Source organism: Mesoplodon bidens (genome assembly GCF_964165515.1).
Source record: "Mesoplodon bidens genome assembly, chromosome: 15".
Classification (NCBI taxonomy): domain Eukaryota; kingdom Metazoa; phylum Chordata; class Mammalia; order Artiodactyla; family Ziphiidae; genus Mesoplodon; species Mesoplodon bidens.
In genome coordinates, this window is record NC_138171.1 from 48,504,003 (window position 1) to 48,516,082 (window position 12,080).

Here is a 12,080-nt window from a genome sequence, read left to right on the forward strand (position 1 = left end):
TATATGAACTGTATCACCAGGGGACCAAGCAACAGATGAGGGAAGTCTCTCTTTATAAAAGAATTCCAACTAATAAAGAAAAAGGAATGACAGAATTAGGATATCACCATCTCACAATCCTTAATGAATTCATGGACCTAGGCACAGAGCATCACTGGTTGCCAACACTTTACAAAAACAGAGACAACCGGACATCATGTGACTTTGGATGAAAAAACACACAGCCATCTATGGTCTTGCCAAAGGGATCAAACCTGGGTCTGATGGAACCCCTAGGTCCAGCTACCAATTTGCAGAAAACACAGAGGACACAGGAAACATGTGGAGGGGCCCCATGACTATGCACTCAGCAAAATACAGACTGCGAAAATGCTGTGGGTCAAACAGCCCAGGATCTTTAGCAGATAAAAGAAAGGGATGGAAGGAATGGAGAGGGAAATCACCCTATTAAAAGACAAATCAAATTTCTACAAATGGGAAAGAGTAAACTATCTTATCAAGGGATGATAAAACTTCAGTGATAAAACTATAGAGACAGGCAAGGAAGTCAAGCTACCATTTGGGAGGAGATTGAGATTGGGATGCAGAGAAGCTTCTAGAGTGGCTGCCAAAGTTCTTTCTCGACCTGGATGGTGGTATGAGGAACTTAACATTGTAATAACTCATTATTAAAATATCAACTGTGTGTGGTTTCTCTATATTTGTCTTATAATATCTCAAAATTTAAAAATGAAAAGACTTTATATTGTCATAAATGAAAGAAATCTGTAAAAATATATAGAAAATAAAAGCAAAACAGCGACTTAGAAACTGCTATTTGCCAAAGCTCAGAACCTGAAGCTTGGTCCTCTTTCTTCATTAAAAAGTCAAGTGTTTGGGCTTCCCTGGTGGCGCAGTGGTTGAGAGTCCGTCTGCCGATACAGGGGACACGGGTTCGTGCCCCGGTCCGGGAAGATCCCACATGCTGCAGAGCGGCTGGGCCCGTGAGCCATGGCCGCTGAGCCTGCGCGTCCGGAGCCTGTGCTCCGCAACGGGAGAGGCCACAGCAGTGAGAGGCCCGCGTACCGCAAAAAAAAAAAAAAAAAAAAAAAAAAAGTCAGGTGTTAGAAAGATGTTAATGGCCATGCTAGCACCAAACAGAAACATTCTCTTCAAGGTACTCAGAAGAAAATAAAATGAACTGAAAAGAATGTAATTTAAAATCCATGCACCACCCAAAATCCCCCTTTGAACTACCCAGGACCATTCTGCATGGTGGTGCGCGCTCTATACTTTGGCAAACACGATTTCAGCTCTTAGCCCTGCCTGCAGTGGAGTGAACAATGTTCTTGTAGCCCCTCATCACCAGCAGACCCCAACAAGAGGCTGGTGGGCCAAAGCCCCACAGGGGAATACTGTACACGTTTACCTAGAATGTTCCTTCCCTTGATGACCTGTGGTAGGGAGATTGGCTGGGATTCAGGGAATGGGCACCAGCAGAAAATCATCCCTGCACCCAAAACATAGATGCCCCTGTGGCGATCAGGCAACAGTCTCTCCAAGTTCTGCTATGAGAGCCCCCCACTGCATTGTTTCGTAACTATCCCCATGTCTGTTTGCTTTGCTTTAAGAGCATGACCTTCTCAGAAACAGGACCCAGCTTACCCAGCACTATACCTCAGTACTTGGTCCAGGCCAAGGCCAATGCTAAATGTTTGTGAAGTGAATAACCGGCATCTATGAGCATTTACCAGGTACCAAGCACTGTGCTAAGTGTTTCTCACGTATAATCTCATTTCCTCCTCACAGCAACCTTGGACGTAGCTCATTCACAAATGAGGAGACTGATACCAAGAGGTTTTGTAATTTTCCCAAGGCCACTCAGCCAGAAAGTGACAAAGCTGGGATCTTAACCCCAAATGTATCAAGAGGCTACTTAGAACAGGGAAGGGGCTGGGTTCTGGCTCTATCCCTTTCCCAACAGGCAGTTCTATGCCTGGCGTATGGTCTGCACTGAGAAAACCCACCCCAAACCCAGCTCTGCGTCTTGCTAGGCTGGAGGGACTCAGTGTAACTTAGCAGAGCACAGGACTTGGTGATGTTGGAGAAGAGAGCAAGTCCCAAGCTTTAAGGTAAACGCAACTTGCAATAGTGTCCCATCTTGCACAGGGGTTGGGCTCTACAATCAGGATGTAGGGTAAGAACAGGAGAGAGTCAAAATAATTTTGAAAACGCCCTTAAAGCATCTTCAAGATGCTTCAAGATGCCTTTGGCCCTTAGAAGCTCCCAAAGCAAGAATTAACTTTGTATCTCTTTGCATTTAGGCTCTGCCTCATCTCCCCCCTGCCCCCTGCCCCGCCCCGCCACAGTGCCTGGTACCTGGGAAAGGCTCATACATGAGGTATAGAGCTGAGTAAGCTGGGTCCCGTTTCTGAGAAGGTCATGCTCTTAAAGCAGAGGAGACAGACATGGGGATAGTTATAAGACAAGGCAATGGGGTCTGTCATAGCAGAACCTGGAGAGGTGAATGGGTCCCCAAATTGTTGCCTGATCGCCGCAAGTACCCCCCTAGGTATGGAGACCAAGGTCTAGTCTGAACAGGGGAAAGGTAAGAAGTTGCTTGAAGGGACATCTCTTATTCTCACAGATAGAGGTAGAATCGCAGTCAATAGCAGATAGTGCACAGATGCCCCCTTCTTCTTAGGAGCCTGGTTCTGATCTCACTAGTCGCTGCCCAGGTTGTGTCCCCTGCCCCGGGAGTCCTCTGAGGGCTGTGTTCTCAGGCAACCCCTCCTCCAAGAAGGTCCATGCAACCTGCAACGTGAACTCGTGCATTTATCTGAAGAGTCCAGAGGGCCGACTGTGACGCTCTGGGGGCACATAGGAAGACCTTTTCCCTCATCCCCACCTGTAAGTTCTGCTAGTACATCTCAGATTGTGAGTCCTGAGTTCCCGTCCGCAAGTCACCTCTTGCTGCCAGAGGAAGGCCCTGCTCCATTGGTTATAAAACCAATTGCCTGAGTTCTTTATCTTTGTTGAAACGGCATCTGCCTCAGGGGAGAGTGCTTCTCAGCAGCAACCCCAGAAATTCTCCGTGGCCAGCTGTCCCTGGGCCCTGACAGCTTCCTGTCTCTAGGAGGGGAAGGGCCCGGGTGTCTCTTTGGGGTGGCCGCTGCCAGGACAGCTCTGGCCAAAGCCTGAAGCCTGGAGATGGAGTGGCCCAGGCCCCCAGGCGGTTACCATGGTCTGGAAGCAGGAATGCAGCTGGGTCAGGAAGGGCGGCTTCCCGGGCAGGGCCAGCACCCGCTTCTCTACCATCGTGCATTCCACGTCATCATCTTGAATCACCACGTCCTTCTTCAGGATCTTCACGGCGTACAGCTCATCTGTGCCCTTCCGCTCTGAGAGCATGACCTGCAAGAGAGCGGGCGTGTCAGTGTAGTAGTCGAAGGGGCCCCAGGGAAGCCACAGGCGGCTGACGGTCACTCAGATCCACTCCAAGCTTAGTCCACGTGCCCTCGGTGGATGCTGATATGACACATGAAGTTTCCCATGGACCTTGCACCTTGAATGGCTGAACCCAATCAACAGAGGATGGTTCCAAAACAGAGACAGACCCACAGACGTAGAAAACAAACTTATGTTGACCAAAGGGGAAAGTGGTGGGGGCAGGGAGGGATAAATTAGGAGTTTGGGGTTAACCGATACACGCTACTCTAAATAAAATAGATCAATAAGGACCTACTGTGTAGCACAGGGAACTCTATTCTGTATCTTGTAATAACATATAATGGAAAAGAATCTGAAAAAGAATAAAGGTATATAAACTGAAGCACTTTGCTGTACACCTGAAACTAACACAACATTGTACATCAATTATACTTCAATTTTTTAGAAAGCATATCACTAAAAAAATTTTATTTTAATTTTTTAAAAATAGAGGATGGGGCCAAGAGTGATGAGCAAGTATTCGGATATCCCTTTGGGATATGTATCACTGCCCAGCCAAACATGACTAGAATATAAACCCCATGAAGGCAGGTATCTTTGCCTGTTTTGTTCACTGGTGTAACCCAAGAGTCTGGAACAGTGCCTGGCACACAGTAGGTGTTCAAGAAGCATTTGTTGAAGGAGGGAATGAGTGAATTCCTGAAAGAACTGAATTTGGGGCAATTGTTCCCTTATTCTTTCAGTTGTTTAATATTCATTAAGAGCCTGCTAAGCACCGGGGAAGCAGCATTAGATGAGCAGGCACGTTCTCTGACCCTGCATTCCAGGGAGGAAGGAAGACTTTGGACGTTAATTACAGGGATGATTAATGTAATATTTTAATATCCTCTCCTGTTGTCCTGGGGCTTCCTTTCATGCAGCTGTGGTCACAATCTGAGCGTGTTAATCAGTGTGGCTTGTGACACATCATTATTTTCACTGGCTGTGACTATGCCAGAGAGAACAGTGACCAGCAGGTACCATTCTCAAGAAGCCTCTTAGGGAGCATGGGGCGGGACCACATTGTACAAGACCTAACCTGGTCTGGGGGCTTCTGAGATGGCTTCCCGGAGGAAGAAGCAATCAGACTGAAGTAACTATATACTGCGTGTACTGTGTCAGATATTTTGCAGGCAATAATATCAATCACCACAGTATTTTGAGCACTTACCAGGGTGCCAGACAATGGTTTTCACTTATTATGTCTCATTCACTTTGCCTAAGACCCTAGGAAGTCAGTACCATTAAGAACCCTATTTCAAGGGGGGAGGAGCAATGGGGTGGGGGGTTAACAGGCACAAACTATTAGGTATAAAATAAGCTCCAAGGGCATATTGTACAACACAGGGAATATGGCCAATATTTTATAATAACTATAAATGGAGTATAACCTTTAAAAATTGTGAATCACTGTATTGTACACCGGTAACATATAATATTGTACATCAACTACACTTCAATAAAAAAAAGTAAGTTTAAAAATTAATTAATTAATTAAAAAGGAAAGAGCCCTATTTCATAGGAGCCCGGGGCTCAGGGAAGCTAAGTGACCTGTCACACCACAAATTCAGTTAGGGACAGAGCCAGGATTTGAACTCCGGTTTACCTGATCCCAAGGTCTCTGCCTTTATACACTCCACTTGCGAGAGTTCCAGAAGAATCCTCAAGGAGTTTAGGTGGCTGAGGAAATGAAATGCTCGTATCTGACTCAGCTGGAGGACCATAGAGAGCAACAGAGGCCTGGGGCCAGAGGGAGTGACGCACAGAGGGAGCCCCGAGGCAGGAGGGCAGCTTGCACACTCCGCTCGGCTCCTGCCCTGATGGTAAGAGGCCTGACTGGACTCCTGCACGGCAGCTCTGGGCTTCGCTCGCCGCCCCTCACAGAGGCCCGTCTCCTGCCCGCACCACCTTCTCTCTCATCACAGCCAGGGGTGGCCATGGGTGATTCAGGCCTAGGAATTTAGAGCACTTAGGGAGAAAGTCCCTGACGCACACCTCCGCATCAAGAGGACTTCTCTGACTGCTTTCTCCCACAGCCTCACCATAGAAATACGAGCTGTCCAGAAAAAAAAAAAAAAAAAAAGGGCTTCCCTGGTGGCACAGTGGTTGAGAGTCCGCCTGCCGATGCAGGGGACACGGGTTCGTGCCCCAGTCCGGGAAGATCCCACATGCCGCGGAGCGGCTGGGCCCGTGAGCCATGGCCGCTGAGCCTGCGCATCCGGAGCCTGTGCTCCGCAACGGGAGAGGCCACAGCACTGAGAGGCCCGCGTACCGCAAAAAAACAACAAAACAAAACAAAACAAATATGAAGGATAGGAGGTGTCTAGAAGTAAAACAGATAGAATCCTTTTATTCTGAAGTGTCCCAACGCTTTCTCCGCAGTCGTTACCAGGGGTGAAAAGGGAACTTTGCTCTTAACATTCGGATCAAGCTTTCCTTTCAATAGGAATCTCTCTGCCCTTGGAGAGCTTTTTGAGAGCTTCCTGAGAGCTTTCCCGGTATCATGAAAGAAGTGATATTCTGTGGTGGTTTCAAAACATGTCTGTAAATATGTGACACTCCTCAGTCAAGGGGCAGAGTCTGTGCCCTCTGCTCTTGAACCTGGGCAGCCTCTGTGACTGCTTCAATGAATGGAACACAGTGGAAGGGATCCTGTGTGACTTGGGAGATAGCAGCTTCTGTCAGTTTCTCTTGGGACACCTGCCTTTGGAGCGCTAGGCCACCGTGCTAGTGAGGCCACAGCATGAGACCATGTGGAGAGGCCTGGAGACCACACAAAGAGCTTGCTGCCTAGACAGCACTGGGTGCTCCAGCCCCAACTGTTCCGGCTCCAGCCACTGCAGGACAGAGCCCAAGCCACAAGCAACCAGTGAGACTTCCCAATCTCCTGACCCACATACACCATGAGAGATAATAATATACAAGTGTTGCAGTTTTAAACCTCTGAGTTTGAGGATGATTTGTGATGCAGCAACAGGCAACTAGAACAGATTCTTCTGAGTTCATATGTGCCCTAATGCAACCCAGCCTTGTCAGGTGTGGCCCCTGTTACCTTGCTTTATTTATTTCTTGTGTTTGGTTATGAACACTCTTTTTTTTTTTTTTTTTTTTGCGGTATGCGGGCCTCTCACTGTTGTGGCCTCTCCCATTGCGGAGCACAGGCTCCGGATGCGCAGGCTCAGCGGCCATGGCTCACGGGCCCAGCCGCTCCGCGGCATATGGGATCCTCCCAGACCGGGGCACGAACCCGTATCCCCTGCATCGGCAGGCGGACTCTCAACCACTGCGCCACCAGGGAGGCCCATGAACACTCTTTTTAATCAAAAAACTTTTAAGGCTTCAATTGAGATGGGCAACAGAGATGGAATTCAGTCTGCCTTCCAAATGTGTCACCTTTCCTAGTCTCACCCAGGACTTGCAAGTCTGGCCAATTCATTTATCCATTCAGTAAACATGAATTAAGTGTCTGGGATGTGCCAGGCACTGGCGATGCAGAATGACAATCCCTTCAGGAGGCTTACACACTGGCACAAATGAGTCTAACTCAATTATGATTAAACTCCTGAAAGAGAAGTTCATGGTGCCCTGCGAGTATTCACATGGAGGACTTAACCTGATTTGGTGGACCAGCAAAAGATGCCCTGGGGAAGTGATGGTTAAGCTGAGACCTGAAGAATGACCAGGACTAGCACAGTGGACATGGGGGAGGCATATTCCAGCCAAAGGGAAGCGAATCGTATTCCCTTAGGATTAAACTACCTGGATCCACAAACCTTGGTCTAGAATCACTGTAGGAAGTGAGCTCTTATGCTCTAGAACTCAAAGTCCAGATGCCAACTCCCAGCCCTCTGAGATGTCTCCAGCAGAGAGAGCAGCACTGGCACCAGGTCAGGTGGCTGGACAAAGAACGGGTGACATTCAAAGGGAATGGGCCAATGTGTGTGCCGGGGAGAAAGAAGACCATGTTGGGATGACCAGCATGTGAGAGAAGGTGGCCAGTTCGGGGCTGATATGATAACCACCCCCATTTCTTACCTACTCTGAGCATTATTTCATTTAATTCCACACAGATGGGTAGTATAGGTACTGCTACCATCACAGGAGAGGAAGCCAGGGCTTAGAGAAGTTAGGTGAGTGGTCCAAAGTCACTCCTACTAGGAAGTGACCCTTCTAGGTCACCTATCTCCAAAGTCCATGCTCTTAACCATCTGATTCTCTGAGCCCTAAGCACCAAGTGTTGGGTCATGAGGCTGTACTGTCTGCAAATTATTGCTGAAGTGTTTCAAATTAGACTCCAGATCCTGGCCCTGTTCTCCTTTTCCTACCCATCCTACCTGTTGAGACTTCAGCCCTTGTGGCCTAATTCATGGTCAAGAACAGAACACTTATGTCCTTTCTCCATTTCTTATACAACCGCTAACAGACCACTCATCTACTTGTCGAGATGAGCTTGGTCTGAGTTAGTGCTGTGGTCACGACCCCAGTTCACCCATCTAGTCCAAGAGCTCTATTGGGAATTGTGTGCCAGGCATGATGCTAGGCACCGGTGATGCATCCACGAACAGGACAGACGTGGCCCTGCTTCCAAGCAGTAAGTGGCTTGAGAAGATCTTACTCCCTCCATCTGTGCCCTCAAGTGTTGGTACGAGAGAGAAAAATGACAGAAAAACAGCCATAGCACCAGCAATGGCAATGGCCATGATCTAAAATGCTCCTTTACATAGACAGGATTTTTTATCAATTGTCTCTCGCAGTTTCTGGAACTTCCACTTCAGTTAATACCAACATCGAGGGCATGGGCTGTTTGTTCAGCTCCATCTCTAGGGTGAGGATTCCAAACAGATTGAAAGGCTGTCTTGAAGTGACGTTCTTATCAAATTCCAAGCCACATCTGTTCCCCAAGAATCTTCTGGTAGAGATGTGATCAACAGCAGCAGCTCTGGTGACAGCAGATAAAATGGAAAGTAGCCCAGGGACTCCTAGCCAGAAAGCTGATGGAGATGAACTTAGCTGGCAAATCCAAATGGCCAAATGTGCCTGGAACCTTGGCCCTTGACCATGGGACAAGATGGCATCATGGTTAGGGCAGGGACTTTAGAATTAGGAGAACTGGTACATATCCAAGTTCCACCACATCCTAGCTGTGTGACCTTGGGAAAGTCACGTAACTTTTCTGAACCTTAATTTCCTCGTCTATAAAACAGTCACACTAGCAATGCTCTGCTTTGGGTGGTGCTAGGGGAACTCTGGGGGATAAAGTATGCAAACTGTACACCTTAATTCAGCTCCGTGCTGGGCAAAAGATGAGTACTTAGGGACTTGTACTAGTTATAATAACAAAGAACCAGAAACTGTGTGGCATAAAACAACAGAAATCTATTCTCACGGTTAAGAAGACCAGAAGTCCGAAATCAAGGTGTTGGCAGGGTTGGTTCCTTCTAGAGGCTCTGAGAGAGAATCTATTCCATGCCTCTCTCCCAGCTTATGTGGTTGCCAGCAATCGTTGGTTTATGGACACATCATTCCAATCTCTGCCTCTGTCTTCACAAGGCGTTCTTCCCTGTGTCTCTGCCCCCATTTCCTCTTCTTATAAGGAGACCAGTCATTGGATTGGGGCCCACCCTAATCCAGTCTGAACTCTGAACTTGATGGCATCTGCAAAGACCCTATGCCCAAATATGGTCGAATTCACAGTATCAGTAGTTAGAATTTGAAAATATATACTGAGGGGAGACAATTCTATCCACTGCAGTGATTATCATCAGCTTCATCTTTTCAGAGAAGGACCAAGGGGACCACTTGTGATCCCTGTACACAGCATCAATTTCCAGCTCTCAACTGGCTAAGGAGATTTGCCCCGAGGGACTTGTGTGTCCATGTGCTTACTAATGGGAGAGGGCAGAGATAGTTAGGGACCAAGGCCCCGCTCCCCACTCCCCCAACTTCAACAGACACCTGTCGCAAGTCCAAAGCCAAACTGAGCCTCCCTCAATTCATCTCTCTTACATCTCTCATCCAGTGCATCAACAAGTTTTGTTAGCTCTGCATTCAAAGTACATGCCATACCCAACCTCCTTCCTGATCTAAGCCACCACGATCCCCACCCTGGTCTCCTGCAATTGTCTCCTAGAGAGTTGTTTCTACTCTACTTGCTCCCAACCTCCACGTACACTCTGTCCTGCCTGCAGGACCCTTCCCCTAGATACACCCAAGAGTTTGCTCCCTCACCTTGTTCAGTGTGACTTCCTTGCAGAGATCCTCCCTGACCACCTTCTCTAAAGTTGCAGCCCCTTTGCCACTCCCCATCCCCTTCCACTACTTTGTCTCTCTTCCCACACCTGGCATTCTATTGATCGCCGTTTGTTTCTTTCCCTCCCTGCCTAGAATGTTAGCTCCAGGAGCTCAGCTGTTTTGTTTGACTGGTTTGCTGCCACACCCCCAACGTCCAGACACTCAATAAATATTTCCTGAATAAATGAATGAAAATATCTGAGTGAGGGTGAAGTAGTTTAAAAAAAAAATCCCTAGGTCTAGGTCACTAACGCTCTTTAGTTACTTGGTTCTCAGCATTGTTTAATTTACCTATGGCTACATCCAACCTATAATTCACAATGAATTTGAGGTAGCATTCAACATTATATCATATTAAGCAAGTAGATTTTATGCTATGTAAATTATAGCTTGATAAATCTGGTTAAAAATGAGTAATATAGCACAGAGTGTGTATGTATATGAATATATTATAAATATAGTGCGTGTGTTTGTATGTGTTGTACTATCAGCTTCCTAGAGGCCAAAGCAACCAGAGATACATGAAATGATAACAGAAGTTCACATTTTCTATAGGGAACATCACTTTTTTTTTTTTGCGGTACGCGGGCCTCTCACTGTTGTGGCCTCTCCCGTTGCGGAGCACAGGCTCCGGACGCGGCCACGGCTCACGGGCCCAGCCGCTCTGCGGCATGTGGGATCTTCCCGGACCGGGGCATGAACCCGTGTCTCCCGCATCGGCAGGCGGACTCCCAGCAACTGCGCCACCGGGGAAGCCCGGGAAAATCACTTTCTGAGGAGAAAAATAAGCTTTCCCTAGAATTTAGGTCTAAAGGAAATGTCTCACATGGATCCTGAACACGCGTTGCCGCCGTGGACAATGTTCTTAATGACATCCCTATGACGGGGTCAGAAGAGGAGGAGGAGGAGGAGAGAGCATCCATCTAGCACTGTTGGAGCCTGCAAGCTTGACTAACACACGGGTGTCTGGAAAAGAGGCTAACTTGATGAACTCAGATGGTGCATCTAAAATAGAGACAGAGAGAGACACATTTGGGGCTCAGAGCGTCCCCAAACACTAATTTGAGAGGAGAGGATCGGTAAGGTGCAGGGAGCTGAGGGTGCACGGGAGAGGGATGGAGAAGCAAGTTAAGCCGGGTGTGTACAGTGCAGGCCTCCAGGGGGACCACAAGCCCCTCTCCCTGCCTCTCCCACACCCGCCACACTAGGGAGCTGGCTTGTGGACGAGGTGGGGTGCGGGTCTGATCTGCTGCAAGGTGTGTACCCTCCTCTATTTGAGGGTTCTGTCTCTTTGAGCGTCCCCCGCCTTCTGGGACTGTCTCCTGCTTGGGCTCCACCCAGTCCCTCCGAAGACCTGAAGAGCAGAGAGTGCTTTAGATCAGCTCAGTTCTAAGTCTTAAGGCAAATCCGGTCTCCTCCCCTCCCCCACCCTTTCCTTGGGTTTGCCTCGCCTGGTCGTACTGAGCTCCTGTTTCTCCAGGCAGCACATGAGAATTCTCTGCGGAGCTTTTACAGGCTGATGCTTGGGCCACACTCCAGACCAATCAAATCGGAACCTTCTAAATATCTGGGACCTTCCTGTGTGGCCTGCCCTGGGGGAGGACGAGGTGATGAGCTGGCCAGAGGCCATCAGGATGGCGTTGTAATCAGGGGCTGGAGCGCTGGGCAGACACTGGCCGCTGTTCTTCCAAGGGCGTCTGCTCACTGGGGAGTAGGATTTTGAGAGAGACTTGGGTGCGGCCAGGTTACTAAATGAAGGTGAGCGTCCACATCCTCATCTCTTTACAACATGGCAGGTATCCTGACAAGCTGTTTAACATAAGAATGCGATTTTGACCTTGACAGAATCTGATAAGCTGGAAGTTCATATCTAATTAGAACTGTAAAATCACAGTAGGTACAAGTTCATCTCTGGAACCACGAGTTCAAAGTTTAACTCTATCATGTGCTTGCTGTGTGATCTTGGGCAAGTTACTCAGCCTCTCTGAGTCTCAGTTCCCTCCTATGTAAAAGGGCCATAATGATAGTTCCTCCCTCAGCAGGCTGTTGTCAGAGTAAGTGACATAACGCAGGTAAAGCTCAGAGCCTGCACACAGAAAGCCATATTGTTAAAGTGAAAGAATAAACACAGAGAATAAGAGGAATGGTGGGTACAGTGGTTCTTTCCCCCAGTCTCCAGGTGGCAGAAGGTGAACTAGAGCAATAGACCAAAATTTCTGCAAAATCTATTTCCCAGGAGATCCTTATGTGAAGCCCAGAATGAAAGGCAAGGTCGTACCATCTGTGTTTAGAGGTGGGGCTGGCACGAGCCCTCCGGGAGA

The 12,080-nt window shown here is 48.2% G+C and overlaps 1 protein-coding gene across 2 annotated transcripts in view; it reads right to left on the minus strand.

Moving 5' to 3' along the window:
• Positions 1-12,080, minus strand: part of PRKCB (protein kinase C beta) — a gene marked incomplete at its 5' end in the record, with an annotated part of 314,098 nt that overhangs the window by 53,350 nt on the left and 248,668 nt on the right. For both annotated transcript variants that reach the window (XM_081257427.1, XM_081257426.1), the window contains one exon: positions 3,220-3,393. In XM_081257427.1, coding sequence (XP_081113553.1) covers positions 3,220-3,393 — 174 coding nt within the window. The remainder of the gene's footprint in view (positions 1-3,219; positions 3,394-12,080) is intronic.